Source organism: Trichosurus vulpecula, chromosome 2, assembly GCF_011100635.1.
Source record: "Trichosurus vulpecula isolate mTriVul1 chromosome 2, mTriVul1.pri, whole genome shotgun sequence".
In the NCBI taxonomy this organism is placed as follows: domain Eukaryota; kingdom Metazoa; phylum Chordata; class Mammalia; order Diprotodontia; family Phalangeridae; genus Trichosurus; species Trichosurus vulpecula.
In genome coordinates this window covers 12,475,156-12,492,899 of record NC_050574.1, presented here as the reverse complement: position 1 = coordinate 12,492,899, position 17,744 = coordinate 12,475,156, and the positions used below count along the sequence as shown (strand labels likewise).

General features: G+C 39.9%; 2 protein-coding genes across 2 annotated transcripts in view; both read right to left on the bottom strand.

Annotated features, from left to right (window-relative positions):
• LOC118837692 (zinc finger protein 665-like) overlaps nucleotides 1-4,006 on the bottom strand; it is a 40,437-nt gene extending 36,431 nt beyond the window's left edge. The window contains exon 1 of the mRNA XM_036744734.1: nucleotides 3,970-4,006. The gene's annotated coding sequence lies outside the window, so the exon portion shown is untranslated. The remainder of the gene's footprint in view (nucleotides 1-3,969) is intronic.
• LOC118837690 (zinc finger protein 260-like) lies at nucleotides 3,054-17,159 on the bottom strand. Its single transcript, XM_036744732.1, has 5 exons — nucleotides 16,852-17,159; nucleotides 16,367-16,499; nucleotides 11,337-11,463; nucleotides 10,002-10,097; nucleotides 3,054-6,141 (listed from the first exon to the last, which is right to left on the bottom strand). Exons 2-5 carry the CDS (start codon nucleotides 16,397-16,399, stop codon nucleotides 4,403-4,405), a joined length of 1,995 nt encoding a protein of 664 aa, XP_036600627.1. The 5' UTR covers nucleotides 16,400-16,499; nucleotides 16,852-17,159; the 3' UTR covers nucleotides 3,054-4,402.
• Nucleotides 17,160-17,744: the final 585 nt, after the last annotated feature.

Here is a 17,744-nt window from a genome sequence, read left to right as displayed (position 1 = left end):
CATAGTAAATGACTACAGTAATCTTGTATTTGATAAACACAAAGATCTAAGATGTTGATATAAGAACTCACTACTTGGTAAAAATTGCTAGGAAAACTGGAAAGCAGTCTGGCAGAAACTAGGTGTAGACCAATATCTTACACTGTTTTCCAAGATAAGGTTGAAATGGATAAACGACCTACTCATAAAGAGAGATATAAGTAAATTAGAGGAGCATGGAACATATTACCTATCAGATTTATGGATGAGAAGACTATATGAATAACCAAAAGACAGAGAACATTGTGGGATGCCATATAGATAAATGGTCAAAGGATATGAACAATTTTTGAAAGAAATCAAAGTTACATGTAATCATATAAAATGCTTTAAATCATCATTGATTAGAGACATGATAATTAAAACGACTCTGAGTTACCATCTCACGCCCTGTCAGACTGGCTAAAATGATAGAAGGGGCAAATGATGTGGAATAATTGGGACATTTGGAGAGCAATTTGGAATTATGCCCAGAGTTTAAAAATTGTGTAGACGCTTTGATCCAGTAATACCACTATTAGTTCTCTTTCCCAAGATGATCAGAAAAAAAGGAAAAGAACCTTTATGTTATAGTAGCCCTCTTTGTGGTAGCAAAAAAATTGGAAACTGAAAGGATGCCCATCAATTGGAAATGGATGAATAAGTCATGGTATATTATTGTGATGGAATGGTAATATATTGTAAGAAATGATAAGCAGATTAGATTTAGAAATACATGGAAACACTTACATGAAATAATGCAGAGTGAAATGAGCAGAACCAAGAAAATGTGGTATTCAGTAACAGCAATATTATTTAAAGATAAACTGAACAACTAAGCTATTTTGAGTAATATGATCACTCAAATCAACTACAAAGGACTTATAAAGGAAAATACTATCCTCCTCCAGAAAAAGAACTGATGGGTAGAAGTATACGTTGTATTGTTCATAGAGAGAGAAAGATAGAGACGTATATACACACATATATATAATATGTAGGTATCTATATATGTATATCTATCTATGTCTCTGTCTATCTATCTATATGTCAATCTCTGATGCAGTGTTGGAACGGATGGAGGGAGACAACTCAATGTAATATAAAAATAAATTTTTAAAAAATGAAAAGACCAGGACAGCATAGTAACTTCGAAGTAGAGACTGAAGTCAAGAGAAATATAAAAGGAAATATAAATTTAAAAATCAGGGACTAAACAAGGAGGATCTTCTTACATTTTAATATAGGAAGATGATACATGTATCCCCTCTGAACCCTATCATCAGGGATGATAAGAATAATTATACAAAAGGTTTTATGAGTGCCTTCAAAACTGGTGAAAATGACAAAAAGAAAACCATTAATATTTGAATATTTTTAATTTTGAAATTCACAAACATGAAATAGAAGTACTTTATATATACCATAAAACAGAAAAAGAGGATTATATATTAAGTTCTACTGTGTAGAGCTGGATTTTCTTGAGTAATTAAAAAAATTCAACATGGCATTTTCAAAGTTATCCTCATTCTTTATGGACTTTCTCCTATTCTACTACATGTATTTTTAAAACCATCACCTTCCTTTCCTTTTTTTTTTGAAGTGGGAGAAGGGCAATCTTATTCCTAATCTCCTTCACTGCCATCCTCTCTTACCAAAACTTGAAAAAAAAACTGTCAGGAAAGAAGTCAACCAAAATAAATTCCACCACAGTCCAGGATGTCCCCAAAAAGTACTTTATTCTATATCCTGTATCCATCACCTGCCATTCAGAAGGCAGATAGTACAGACCTTGGTAAATGCTCTGCAAAAGTGGTTACTCATTACAATAATTAGAATTGTGACATCTTTCAAACTTAGTGGCCTTTACAATATTATTATCAATTAGTTCCTCAATTTTACTCACTGCATACTGCATTAATTCATATAGTTCTTACCAGTTCCACTGAAATTGTCTGTTTCATGGCATATTTGTGTTCCATTCCATTCTTACACCAAACTTTATTCAGCCATTGCCCTATTGTAGAGCCTCACACCTTAGTTTCCAGTCCTTTTTCATAACAAAGGGAGCTGTTATATTTTGGTACACTTGAGTCCTTTTCTTCTTTTCTTTAAGGGAGAATGCCCTCCAGTGGTATCACTGACTCAAAGGGTATACACAGTTCAGTGACTTGTTTTTACCTTCACAGCTTCACCAACAATAAATTAATGCATGTACCTCTTATCCCAGAGTCTTTCCAATGATGATCATTTTCTTATCATCTTTGCCAATTGCATGAGTGTGAGGTGGAACATTAGAGTTGATTTAATTCCACTTATCTAATTATCAGTGATTTGGAGCTTTTTTCTTGATTGTTTAACTTAAATTTTATTTTTAAATTAACAAATATTTTCTGTCCCTGGGACCTGAGCTCCCATAGTTGGAAAATTATAAAATTCTTACACCAAATACCCATCAAGAAAAATAAATTCCCCCAATATTTGATTCTTATCATTTTTAACAATCTAAGAATTTTTCTAATTATTAGTGATTTGCATTAGTGTTTATAGATTTGGAACATATTTTTAACGTTTATTTATATTTTGTATTTCTTCCTCTGAAAATTACCCATTTATACTTGTTGACCTTATTCTGTAGTTTCCATTCTTTACATACCTGTATATAATTTGTGTCTGTTTTTTATATATCTTGGATGTGAAACCTTTCTCAGGGAAATTTTCTGCAAAGATTTTTCCCAATTAATTGCCACGTTTACATTTTAGATGTATTGAGTTATTTTTTCATGTGATGAAAATGGCTTACTACATTTTCCGTAAATCTCTCTGTCCCATGTTTAGTGATGAATTTATCCACAATCCAAAAACTGAAAAACATATCTTCTTCATGGTTCTCACAATATATTTGAGGAGATCTTTTTTAACTAAGTCATGTATCCTTTAGAGCTAATCTTGGCATATGTGTGTGTGTATGTGTATATATATGTGTGTGTATACATACACATATATATATAGATGCATATATACATATATATACATACACACACACATATGCGTATAATGTGAGACCTAGTTTCTGGCAGACTGTTTTCCAATTTTTTTTTTTTACCATTTTGTAGTGATTAATAAATCCTGGCCCTGTAGTTGGGGGTCTTTAGACTTATCAAAACCATGGTTATTATACTCACTTTTGGGGGTATGTTATGTACCTGACATTCAATTTCTCAAGCTTATTTTTTAGTTGCTCCTTTCCCAAAAGTACAGAGCTAGAGAGAATTTGAAGCAGGATTTGAACCCATCTTCCTGATTCAGAACCTAATGCCCTACCTATTTTAATTACTACCTTTCTCTATACTGTTCTATAAATTTGAATTAAAAGTGAATAGACTGTCCGTATATTTTAGTCCACTAGGTCTACTATAAGACTTATAGCCCAAGAAATAATAACTAGCTTTTGATTGTGACTTAATACTTGCAAAGCTCTTTACAAATATTATCTCATTTGTTCCTCATATCAATCCTAGGAGGTAGTTGCTATTATTATCCCCATTCTACAGATGTAAAATCAGGCAGGAATAAGTTAAGTGACTTGCCCAGAATTATACAGCTAGTAAGTGTCATAGAATGAATTTGAACTCAGGACTTGTGGCTTCAGGCACAGCATACTATCCACTATGCTACCTAATTATTTAAAGAAACTGTTACAGAAATAGATGTCTGATAGATATCAAAATACTTATATCAGGATACTTAGTGTTGCCAAAGAACAGGGAACAAAATGAATTGATTAGGGCCTTGCTGAAGAAATTTATGGTATATGAAAGCTATGAAATATTATTAGGGAGTAATAATAAAACTAGGATTTTGAAAGAAAAATTCATTATATTTACAGGCATTTATGAACAGCATGAAATTTGAGATGCCTAACAAAGTCTATACTGAAAGAGGCCTTACCTCATTACTTAGATCCATAAGTTTTATCTCTGGGATGATTTCTCCAATGTATATTCATCTTTAAGCTCTATGTAAAGACCTTGACATTGACGAAAGGCATTGCTTTGATAAGCCTTCTTTCCAGTATGAATATCCTCATGTCTAGTCATCTCCTTGTTCCAGAGAAAATCATGACTCCATTGAGCAAATTCCTAAGGCTTCTCCTCACCACAAATCCTCTGATATAAAGTAAGAAGGTCTTCCCCCATTGTGTCCATATAGAGCATCTACCCAGAACAAATTTTCTGATGTTTTACAACCTGTGTTCTCATTTAAATGTCTTTCCTCATTCACTATAGTGATAAAATTCATATTTAATAGTAATTCTCTGATGGGAAATGAGAGATGACTGTTACTTGAAGGCTTTACCACATCGATCATATTCGTAAGGTTCTCAAGTGTGTATTTTTTGATGTTTACCAAGACAGGAGCTGGATCTGAAAGCCTTTCCACATTGATTGCATTCATAAGGTTTTTCTCCAGAGTGAATTCTTTGATGTTCAACAAGAATGGATCTTATTCGGAAAGCCTTTCCACATTGAGTACATTCATAAGGTTTCTCTCCAGTGTGGATTCTCTGATGTGCAACAAGGTTGGAGTTCTCTGTGAAAGCCTTTCCACACTGATTACATTCATAAGGTTTCTCTCCAGTGTGGATTCTCAAATGGTTAGCAAGATTGGCCCTATATGGGAAAGCCTTTCCACACTGATTACATTCATAAGGTTTCTCTCCAGTGTGGATTCTTAGATGCACAGCCAGTTTGGAGGTCTGTGTGAAAGCCTTTTCACACTGATTACATTCATAAGTTTTCTCTCCAGTGTGGATTCTCTGATGTGCAATAAGGGAAGCGTGCTCATGAAAAACTTTACCACATTCATGACACTTGTGAGATTTCTCTCCATGGAGGATTTTCTGATTTTTAGCAAGTTCAAAGCGGCATCTCAAAGTCTTTCCACATTGATTATATTCATAAGGTTTCTCAGTAGCATGGTTTTTCTGATGTTTAGCAAGACAAGAGCTGGATATGAAAGCCTTTTGACATTGTTTACATTCATAAGGTTTCTCTCCAGTGTGAATTCTCTGGTGTTCAACAAGAATTGATTTTGTTCGGAAAGTCTTTCCACACTCTTTACAACCATAAGGTTTCTTTCCAGTGTGAATTCTCTGGTGTTCAAGAAGACTTGATCTTCTTTTGAAAGTCTTTCCACATTGATTACAACCAAAAAGCTTCTCTCCAGTGTGGATTCTCCGATGAAGATCAAGACTGGATCTTGTTCTGAAAGTCTTTCCACACTGACTACATTCATATGGTTTTTCTCCAGTGTGAATTCGCTGATGCACATGAAGACTAGATCTTGTTCTGAAATTCTTTCCACATTGATTACATTCATATGGTTTCTCTCCAGTGTGGATTCTCTGATGTCGAGCAAGACTGTAGTTCTGTGTGAAAGCCTTTCCACATTGATTACATTCATAAGGTTTCTCACCATTGTGGATTCTCTGATGTTTCAAAAGATTATTGTTCTGTGTGAAAGCCTTTCCACACTGATTACATTTATATGGTTTCTCTCCACTGTGGATTCTCTGATGTATACCAAGACTGGACCTATTTGTGAAAGCCTGTCCACATAGATTACATTTATAATTTTTCCCTGCAGTGTGAATTTTATGAAGGTTAATGAGCTTTGAGTTCTGGCTGAAGGACTTCCTACTTTCATTCTCTACATAAGTCATTTCTCCAGTATAACTTTTCTGATTTCTAGTGAGGTCTGAACTCAAGCTGGATGCCATTTCCTGCTGATCCATTTGTATTTCAGGAGGCTTTTCAGAAGACTGAATAAGCCTAACCTTTTCAGTAAAGCATTCCCTAGCTTTGGTATACTGAAAGCAAGCATTTCTTGAGGCCAGTTTCTTACACTGAATTAGTACTGAATATTGTTTGAAATCCTTTCTGTCTTTATCAAGTTTACAGTAACTATTTTGAATTTTCTCTATCTTAATATCTGAGTCACAGATTTCTCTCAAATTGAAGTCACAGGGACCACCACTCATGAATCCTTGCGGGTGAGATTCTTCTACAGAAATGCTCAGCCTTGCAGTAGTCTCATTCACTTCAAACCTGGAGTCTGTGTCTGAAGGAAAGAAACAAACATATTTACAGACACACAACCACATAAATAAACCTTCTTCCTTCCATTGGAAGAAAGTAAACTGACATATTCTTTCTCCTCAGGCAAAAAGAAGAGTTCTGAAACTTAACTGGTAGAATCAATTAATTGAAAATGCCATTAGCTCACATCTACAGGATATTTTAATTTGTGGAGAGCTTCACAAACAATAACACTGCATCCTCAGAAAAAATCTGTGACACAGGCAGGGTGGGATTCCCATTACACTTTCCAACTCAAGTCATGAGCTCAGAATAGCCAAGTCACATGACCAACATCCCTGCAGGTGAGATTAGAACTCAAAACTGAGATTGAACATGCCCTTTTCCTAGCACTAAATGGCCAATTATGAAGTTTCAACTAATTCTACTTTGTAGGTGATTCTATATTGTATTAATTTCATGTTGTAATGAATTCTGTATCTGCTTAAGCCCCCTTTCTATGTCCTTTAGTTAAGTTCAAGAATTCAGCTTTCCTTTCTAAGTTAGTTAAAAGTCAGCTTGATCAAAAGTCACTGTAATTAAAAGGAAAGGATTGTCATCTTCTATACCATTGACTCTTTGGTAAATAAGGCACCTGGTATTTAAGTCCTAAAGCTAGCTCTCAGAAATACAGTTTTCCTGAACTGTCCTTGTACCATTAAGGAAAACTATTATCTCCCTAACAAACCTTTTAGGTACTAGGGAGGCTGCTGTGATCCATTAGCAAAGATTACATGATGCCAATGGATCACACAAATCAATCAGCATTCCTTATTGACAGAGGGAAGTGGTCACTAGTCCCACATGGGTACTAGACCATCTTCCTTAGGAAATCCAACCATAATGTTCTTGGACCCTTGACGATGGCAGACCTACCACCAATCATACTGCACCATGTTATTTGCTTTCTTGTACTTTCCAAAACTATATGAAAGCTAGTAAATGCTACAGGGAGAGGCCACTGACCGAATTTGTCATGCTCAGAACTTTGTCTCTCAGTTTACCTTAATTTTCAAATGTAACACTTTCTACACTTCACTTCCTTCCTTCACTCAAATGCCTTTTGTTGATTATTCTCTCTATTTTGTTGTACTCAGGTAAGCTATCTGCTTTTCTATACGGACCAGTTTGGATGCACTATCACTTGGTCATCCTTTGTAAATTTCACATGCTAAGCTGAGAAATAAGTTTATGTTTTTCACTTGTCACATATTAATTTTTAGACTTATACTCAACTTTTCTTATATCCTATTCAGATCTAATTATGCCATTTGTTGCACTTATGCTAAATGTTACTATTATTTCATTATCTGCCATATCTTGAAGCATAATATATTTGCCCTGGTAATCCTTTTAAATTTTATTTTTTCAGTTGCCATGTCTGAGATCATATCAGAACTGCCAACTCTATTTTTTTTAATTCACCAGAGGTATAAGATTCTATTATGGCCCATGATTTTTTTTAAGGATAGCTATTACTCACTCAATTTTAAAAATTTATCTTTGAATGCCTGTGTTCCCTCAATTAAAAACAACAACAAATCAAGTCTCTGTAATAAGCACAATAAAAAAGTCCATGTATTTTCCATGTATAAAAATATTGTCTCATTCTGTAACTTGAGACCATCTCCTTCTTTCAGGAAGTGGACAGTGTGACTCATTATTAATCCTCTAGCAGCACTTCCCATTTAGTGGTACATGAACATATTAGGGGCTCGTGACTATGGTCTAAGGGATTCGAGCTAAAAAAATTTTTAATGGCACCTTACACAGTAAATAATTGCACAGGACTGCTCATCATGGCGTGGCCTCATCAGAGAAGGTGCTATGCACTACGAGCAAAGGAGAACTGCAACAGCTCAAAAGAAAAGTGAGATGCCAAAATTTAGAGAATCCACCCCAAATGTTCACATGGACTCTTTTCATTTTAATGCTAGGTGAATCTTTGTTTCAAGGGTATTTCTTATATATGACATGTATTCAGATTCTGCTTCCTAATGCATTCTGCTACCCTCCTCCACTATTATGGGTGAATTCATCCCATGTACATTTAGTTATGACAGTGAAGTTTTCTCCATCATATCCTCTTAGCCCCTGCCTCAATCTTTAGAAAGAAATAACAGATGAGAAAAGGGAGTGGGATCAATCCTAGTAATTTATAACTGAAATGGCATGATCCTCGCTCCTCATCCCACTCTGTCATCCATTCCAGTCCCAGATGACTAGTTGTAACACTACATTACTTAAAAGTCTCCTGTCTTTTTAATCTCAACTATCTGAAGCATCCTCTATGGTGGAAACATTTTCCACCTGGAGGCAGCTGGGTGGCACAGTGGAAGGAGCACTGGGCCTGGAGTCAAGAAGACTAGAGCTCAAATACAGTCTCAGACACTTGCCAACTGTGACACTGAGCAAGTTACAGTATCTCTGTTTACCCCAGTTTCCTCCTTAGTAAGATGAGGATAATGATAGCACCTACCTCCCAGGGTTGTCATCAGGATCAAATGAGTTAATATTTGTAAACAGCTTGGTACATAATAGGTTCTATATAAATGTTACCTTATATCATCAGTATTTTGATTTTGATTATTTCCTCACCAACTCTGTTCTCCTCAACTTGTTCTTGTCCTCTCACCCTCTATTCATTTATTTCCCTGTTGAACCTATTTCTGTACCAAAATTCTTTCACCTGGATTACCTAAGAGGGTGGTTCATGATCTGTAGTTTCTTCTCAAACCACCTGTTTGTATTCCTGATTGTGAGCTCCCTGACAACAAGGGCTGTCTTTTACCTTTTTGGTATCCCCAAAGCTTAGCACAGTGCCTGGAACATGGTAGGTGTTTAATCAATGTTTATTGACTGACTAGGCCCAGGAATGATACTGGCATCCAAACTCTCACTTGTTTCCTGGATTCTGGTCTCTTGCTTAATCCTCAAATGCAGGCTCTGGACTCAGCTCTATTTCTGTTTCTCTCTTGTATCTAATCACCTACAAGGAACTACTTTTTCTGGTTCAACCCCTGCTTGGACCTGACCAGATCAAGCATGAGACATCACAAAGGTTTCCAGGCTACCAGAAGGTTTCATGCTATGGGCTGCCTGGGAGTCTCTACCTCCCAACTCCCTAACCTTAAGGTGGTGATCATCTCAATGAATGTGGCAAAGGCTTTTTCTGAAAATGGAAACAAAGAGTGGGCCAGAGATCAGGAAAGGAACATGGGTTGATTACTTATGCAAGCTTCAGCATGGATAACTACTTCCTTCTTAAATGCTGCCAAATGGAGATGAAAAAATCATGAAACCAGCTTGGTTGGGTCCACTACAAATGTAGGTTACATAAGCTGAGCTGGATTCTCATTATGGCAAGGTAATTTTTCTACATCTCCCTGACTCACTATAGAATTCATCACATCTTTTGAGTCCCCCCGCCAGTTTGGTTTACTCCTTTCCATTCTCTCTCAGCTGAGAACTTGGCCTCATATTCCATAGAAAAATCGGACATTTGCCAAGAGATCTCCTTCTTTATCTCTTTTGCTCTTATCTACCATAAAGAGGTGGTCTTACTGACTTGCCAAAGCAAATCCCTTTACCTGGATTCCTTATAGGATCGTAGATTTATCCCTAGAAGGGAAGTGAAAGGCCACGGTATCCAACCTCCTAATTTCACAGATGAGAAAAGCTGAGGCTCAGAGGTCCAGTGACTTTCCCAAGATCGTACTGCTCAGAAGCATCTAAAAAGAATTCCAACTCAGGTCTTCCTGCCCCCGAGCCTAGCGTCCCCTTCACTGTGACACAGATGCTTCTTGTGATAATAGCCCTCATACCTTCTTTCATCTCACTCACCTGGACAGGAGCTCCTTGGATCTATCTTATCCATGATCCATGATGCCTCCCTTTCCTCGAAATGGAAGATCAAATCTTCTCTGAGAACTGGAATTCCTTGGTGTTGGGAAAAAGGAAAGGAAGAGGATGGAGAGAAACTTAAGACTTTACTCCTCTTTAGGGAAAGGGGACATACAAACAAGGAACCCAGAAGGGTGCCCAGGGCTCCTCAAGGATGGTTGACATGGTATTTGTTGTTGGGAGCTTGGGTGGAAGTAGATCATGCAACCAATTTAGAACTAGAAAATCTTCTCTTGTCTGTCCACTTCCTAGAAAGATGGTCACATTTCACAGCTTCCATTACCTAGAAATTAGAACCAGCTGGTTGTGCAGTGCTGAGAGCCCTGGGTCTAGAGTCAAGAAGACTTGAATTCAAAACCAGCCTTAGACCCTTAGTAATTGTGTGCTCCTGCACGAGTCACTTAACCCTTGTTTGCCTCAGTTTCCTCAACTGTAAGATAGGGATAATAATAGCACCAAACTCACAGGGTATTATCAGGATCAGATGAGATAATATTTCTAAAGTGCTTAGCACAGTGCCAGGGTCAGAGTAGGCCTATATAAACGCTCATTCCTTTCCCACCATCTGTGCTGGAATTTGGGGGAAGAATGAAGGAAGAACAAAGTTAGACTTGCTATACAAGTCAGGGCTAGGATTAATGAGCTATAAATTTGCACTTGTTAACAAGAACATTTTTAAAATTTTATTTTACCTTTGGAGGGGGAAGGCAAGGTAATTGAGGTTAAGGGACTTGCCCAAGGTCACACAACTAGTAAATGTCAAGTGCCTGAGGCCACATTTGAACTCAGGTCCTCCTAACTCCAGGGCTGGTGCTCTATTCACTGTGCCACCTAGTTGCCCCAACAAGAACATTTTAAAGACTAGTCTCATCCCAAAGAGGAAGAATTTGTCCTGTTGGATTGGGGTCTCCCTTCACTGCCAATCTTCAAGGAAATCTGCATGAGTGGTTTTCAGAAATTTTGCAGACAAAATTCATCTCTAGGCAGGGGCGAGGCTAGATAACCTCTGAGATTAGTTCTAAGTCTGAAATTCTATAAACTTTGTTAGTTTTGTAACCTGAAGCTATCTAAAATAGGAAAGAGATGGCTTCAGGAGCTGTTACAAACTGCAAAGACCTATTATCAGGAAAACCAGGGAGCGGGAGGATGCTGTTAAGAAACCCCCACTTTTGCCTTTCTAATAACTGATAAATGCTCAAACCCTGCATACTAGGGAAGGAAGGAAGACACTTCTTGGATGGCAGATTCAGAATTCCTAGGGGAAGCTGTACTCACCCAGGAAGAGCAGGTTCTGGGAGTTTTCCAGCATGACTTCCTTGAACAGATCTTTCTGAGAACGGTCCAAGAGGCACCACTCCTCCTGGGTGAAGTCCACAGCCACATCCTTGAATGTCAGTGACTCCTAACCATCAAAATTCACAAGACAGAGCTGAAACAGACTTCAGAAATCATGCAGTCCAACCCTCATCAATGTACAGGAGGAAACTGAAGCACAGAGAAGGGATTGCCTAATGGTCACATATCTTATGAGCATCAGACCCAACATTTAGAAGCATAATCATTAAGAGCCCAACAGAATACTGAGAAAAGCATTTTAAATTTGGAGTTGGAATAAAGTTGACAAACATCTTATTATGAAATGTTTCTCCCTATGGAATCAAGAAGGTGTGTGTTCTATCAGTGAGGTATGAGAATCTAAAGAGGAGAAAAGGAAGTGATATGAAACTTCTTCCTCATCAGAATTCTCCAAGTGACACATTAAAATTCTATGAAGAGTTTGTGCAAAGCTGTCAAGTTTGGTGCACTCTAGGGGTAAAGACATTATCTTTGATCACTGAAAAGAGAACAAAGAAGAAGAAATAATCTAGTTAATCTCCTGATTAACAGTCTAAAATAAAGTCTTATCTACATGAAAATGTGAAGAGGATTCATAAGAGAGAGAGTAACAACAATCTGGACTGTACTGAGTAGTATGAGATTTTAATGAGTCAAGTGAAGAGTCAGTTATGGTTATATTGAGGGCTTGAGGTGACCATGGATAAGACCTGTCATAGCCAAAACATCTTATGGCTTTGTTTTATGATTGCTTAAACTTGTTAATGGCATATATTCATTAATTTTCATATTTCATTGTAGAGGACAGTAACTATAATGGGGAAAGGAGGGTTCCCACATGTATTGAAAATGTAATACTTCATTTCCTGGGGTTGGAGACTGAGCTAATTCATGAGAAAGACATTGCCAATTTATGCGAAGTAAGTTATCTAAAAATATCCCTAAAACTCTAAGACACTGGAGAGCAAGAGTCAGGATAATGAGTTAAGAGGCAGATTGATGGATGAAAAAGAAGAAATTGTCCAGATATGAAAATGCCTTGATACTTGAAAGGGCATCTATTTTTCCAACCTGCTACATGAAGAATGTGTTAGGCATAAATGCCTTCTTATTTGATGTTCTCTCATTTCATTATCTGTCATTTCCATTAGTGTTATGATTTGCTTTTTCAGATGTTCTATTACTTAGGAACAATTCTGGGTCATGTGGGTGATGTCTTTTTACTTTCTTCACTTTGATTTCTACTTCGACACATCTGATTTATGCTTTTTTGAAATCCATATTTCTCCTTGAACTTTCTTTTATTTCTTAATTATTTATTTTGTGAGCAATTAAAGCATTTATTAATCTCTTCCCACTTTTGAGATTCCCAAGAATTTGCAAACCTTTGCTTTTCACTAGGGCTTCTTGAATCACTATTCTTCATGAACATGAACATATTATATAGGCTCTCACTGTAGGAAAACAGTACTTTTAGTGATTGATAATTTGTGTCTAATTGATTCTCTAACTCACATCAGAAGCTACTTCAAACCCCTTCCTTCTCAAACCTCCAAACCTCCCTTCACCACTACAGGATGAGGCCATGAACTCCAAATTCCACTTAGAGAAAAAGTTCAGCTCATGTATCTCAAGTCTCACCTGATGCCATCATCTCTGAAGGCCATCTCCAACATTTCTAAGGAAGCTTATTGGTGGGACAAGATCATCCTGTAACATCTTATCAGCTTTAGTACTCCGTCTCATCACTACCTTCTGCCTCTCTGATTAGAGGGTGGGGCATGAACTCCAAACCTGCATTTAAGGAGAGGGCTGAGCTCAGACATTTTTTTTCCTCACCTGGCTCCACTACTTTGGGACTTCTGATTGACTTCTCTACCATGCCCCAGTGTCTGATGTCCTGTCCCCTGCCCCCTTGTGGGCTTTTTGTGTATTGTCTTCCCCCTTGAGATTGTAATACCATGAGGTCAGGGACTGGTGGGTTTTTTTTTTGGTGTTTGAATCCTCAGGCCTCAACACAACGCTTGGCATATTATAAATACTGAATAAATGTTTATTGAGTATTAAGCACCCAAACAGTCTCATCTGAATATCATGCCTCTTATTTTACTTTAAAAATGAGGCCAAGAAATCTATCTTACCCTACAGAAAAGTAGGCGGGGGTAAGGGGATAAGGGGATAGTGGTGATAGAATGGAGGGCAGATTGGGGGAGGGGGCAGTGAGAAGCAAAACACTTTTGAGGAGGAACAGGTTGAAAGAAGAGAGGGAGAATAGAATAAACAGAGGGGGAAATAGGATGGAGGGAAATACTGTTAGCAATGGTTACTGTGAAAAAGAATTTTTGAGGCAAGTTTCTTTGATAAAGGCCTCATTTCTCAAACACATAGAGAACTGAGTAAAATTTCTAAAAATAAGAGCCATTCCTTAGTTGATAAATGATCAAAAGATATGAACAGTTTTCAGATGGAGTAATCAAAGCAATCTGTAGCCATATGAAAAAATGCTCTAATCCACTATTGATTGGAGAAATGCAAATTAAGACAACTCTGAGGAGCTACCTCATACCTACCAGTTGGCTAATAGAACAGAAAAGGAAAATGACAAATGTTGGAGGGGAGGTGGGAAATTTAACAGGGCATTAATGCACCGTTGGTGGAGGTGTGAACTGACTCAACCATTCTGTAGGGCAATGTGGAACTATGCCCAATGGGCTATAAAACCATGTGAACACACCCTTTGAGCTAGCAATACCACTACTAAGTCTGTATCTCAAAGGAGATAAAAAACAAAAAGGAAAAGGACCTATGTGTACAAAAATACTTATAACCGCTCTTTTCTAGGGGCAAAGACATGGAAATCGAGGGGATGCCCATCAACTGGGGGATGGCTGAACAAGCTGTGGTAGATTGTGATGGACTATTGTGCTATGAAAAAATGTTGAGCAGGAGGATGCCCTGGGAAAAGCCTGGAGAGGCTTACATGAGCTGTGTACAAAGTAACAGCAATATTGTAAGATGATGCTGTGAATGACTTAGCTATTCTCAGTAATACAATAATCCAAGACAACTCTGAAGGACTTATGATGAAAAGAGAAATTACTGACGATGTCTGAATATAGACTGAAGCAAAATTTTTTTTGGCCTTATTTTTCTAGAGGATTTTTTTTTGGCTTATGTTTTCTTTCACATCATGACAACACATGTATAAACTATATCAAATTGCTTACCTTCTCAATGAGGGGGAAGGAAGGGAGAAAATTTGGAACTCAAAGCTTTAAAAACAATGTTAAAATTTGTTTTTACATATAACTGGGGGAAAATAAAATAATAAATAAAAATAAGAAAAAAACTGAGGCCATTCAACATAAGTTACCTCTGATCACAATTTCCTTTTAGAAATCTCTAATGAGATGTCCAGCAGATATCTTAAATTCAATGTGCCCATAATGGAACACATTATCTTGCTCCCTAAAGGTTCCCTTACCCTCCTACCTTCACTATTACTGTTAAGGACAACAACAACTTCCCAGTCCCAGGAGTTCCAAACTGAGGTGACAGTTTTGACTCCGATCTTTTATCCCTCTTATTCATTCTGTTGCCACTACTTCTTCATTCATTTTTACAACATCTGTCAAATGAAGCACCTTCTCTGATGCTGCAGCCACCCTGATGCGGACCTTCATCACTTCATCCTTGCACTATAGCAATAGTTTGCTGGTAGGTTAGCTTGCCTCAAGACTCCCTCCACTCAATGCATTCCTCATTTGGCCAACAGAGTGATTTTCCTACACCAAAGGTCCAACCACATCATTTCCCTACCCAATAAACTGTAGTGTACCTGTCTGGCTATATTCTGTGCTGCTTTATCTGACTGTGGCTGGCAAAGCACACTGAAAATTCTTGTAACAGGATTAAATACAATATTATTTATAATGCACTTGGAATACAAAAGGTATCATATAACTAAGTCCAACTACATTTACATTTTGCTACATTTTATTCCCTCTTCTACCTACCACTCTGACCCACTGACATCTGCCCTTCTGGTTAAGACCCTCCATGTCCTGTGAGTCTATGCCTTTCTGCAGACTTTCTTTCATACTTTCAATGTTCTCCCCTTCACCTTCACTTCCTGGATTCCTTCAAGTCTTAGCTTAAATTTCACCTCAAAAAAAAAAAAAGCTTTTCCTGGTCCCTGAAACTGCTGGATCCTTCCCCTCCCCACTACACCATCTACAGCTGTTACTGCTGCTTACATGTTGTCTCCCACATTAGACTGTGGCAGGGACAGATTTCTCCTTCCTTTCTGTCCACAGGAGGTTTGAACAGTGCCTGGCACAGAGGGGCCACTTTCTAAATGTTTACTGCCTCGAGGTAAGAAATGGCAAACAGGAGGGATTCAGAGACACCTAGTGACTTGTGAAGTAAAGCAGAGCAAGTGGACCAGGGAACCAATTTTGCTCTGAATATAACGTTGCAAAGGAAAACAGCTGGGGGAAGTCATCAGGGCTCTCTGCTTTGCCCAGACAGGCATACATGAGCTACTTTTCCTTGACTTTCAGTTATTACAAGGGAGAGCTTTGAAAAAAAGAAACATAGAGGAAAGGGAAGATGTGTGTGTGTGTGTGCGCGCTACAAATGCAAAAAGAGAGCAAAGAAATGATCTCTGTGTAACAGAAACAAATGAATAAAGTCAGTTTGTAATGCGGGAGAGCTTTAAAAATCAGAACCATGAGGGCAGCAAGTTGGGGGAAGTTATTGCTAGCGATGAAACAGAGCTAATCAAACAGTTGACAACACAGAAGAGGGCAGGGCAGTGTTGTTACTACTAGAATATATGGCACACATATATTCTAAAAGAAACAACCATCAGGTAGGAGGCATTGGCAGCGTCACAGACAATCCCCCGTATCAGTGGAAATGCCCACGTTTGCCGATGCTGGTCAAGCCCGAGACTACACCGCACTCACCTGCCAGGGGGGTCTCCGGGGTCCTGGGGCCATTCCCTCGGGCTCCCTGCCTAGGCCAGGTCTTCGGTCCTCTGCAGGCTGAGCAGGGGAAGGGGAGCCGTGTTTCCCCTCACTCCCGCGGCAGGGGGCTGGCCTACAAGGATTCAGAAGGTGAGACCCCTTGGGGGGGGGCGTTACAGAGCCCCTGGCACTGCCTTGGGGGAGGAGGGCAGTGGGGTGGACACGGGGACCACTTCCCACCCTCTCACTCCCTCTCTTCTGCCCCCTCCCCTCCCACACCGTCCCACAGGACCCGCCCCCCGGAGTTGGCAGGACGGGGCTTCCCACGGCAGGCGGCTCCGGAGCCCGGGATCTCCCTGCCCCGGAGGCTCCGGGCCAGGTCTGCGGATCAGGCTACAGGACCCCCTGGTACATGGGGATGTGACGGGGGCCGGGAGCCGGGCCTGGGAAGGAAGCGCGCTCCTGGTGTCCGGGAGGGCACTCACTAAGAGCTCCGAGGGGGAGGAGGCGGCGGACGGAGGCAGCGGCGGGCGGGGGTCGGGCTCTGCCCCACCGGGGCTATTCTGCCGAAGAAGGGAGATATCAGCCCCAAGAGCTCAGGCTCAGGGCTGGTTCTCTCCGGGCAGCCCCTCCCTGGGCCCGGCCCCGCCCCTCAGGCCCCTGAACCTTGCAAGCTTCCAATGACACTCAGGGTCACAACCTGAGGACCCTGCCCGCCTCCTGGACAGAGGCCCCACCCTTCATCCCTGGCCTCTGCAGACACCCAAGCTCCACCCCCTCTGGCGACTCTCCCGAGAGAGCAAAGGGAAATGAGTTCTCTGATTGGTCACGGAAAGCTTGTCCTCTGATTGGAGGAGGGTAGCGTGCGCTCTGATAGGCGGGAAGGTAGCGTGCCCTCTGATTGGTAGGAGGTTACGTGTCCTCTGATTGCATTCGTGACGCAACGAGCTTCTGGTCTGCAGTTCCTGGCCAAGCGCTAGCAAAGAGTTATACTGTTCCTCGTCCAGACAGGCTTTGCCCTCCTTGTAACCTTCTTGTGTCCAACCAACTCTGGGGGAACCCACATTCCCCCTAACTTGTGATAAATGGGGGTATCAGGTGAAGGGTGCGCCCAGGTCTTCAGAGTTGGACGAGGTCCCTGAGCAGCTGAGTTCGAGCGTGTTCGTGCGGTGCCGCCCGCACCCCAGGTCCGGGAGAGCAGCCCCTGACAACGTAGGAGAGTAGATGGGGAGAGCGCGGTGCCCGGGGAGAGGGGGGAAGGACAGGTGTGATAGGTAGAATGGGGGGTGACCGTCCCCCGGGGAGCGTGGGCTCCTTGGTAGTTTAAGTGGAGGATGGGAGGGAATGCTGCCGTCTTTGGGGAAGGGGCACATTCTTT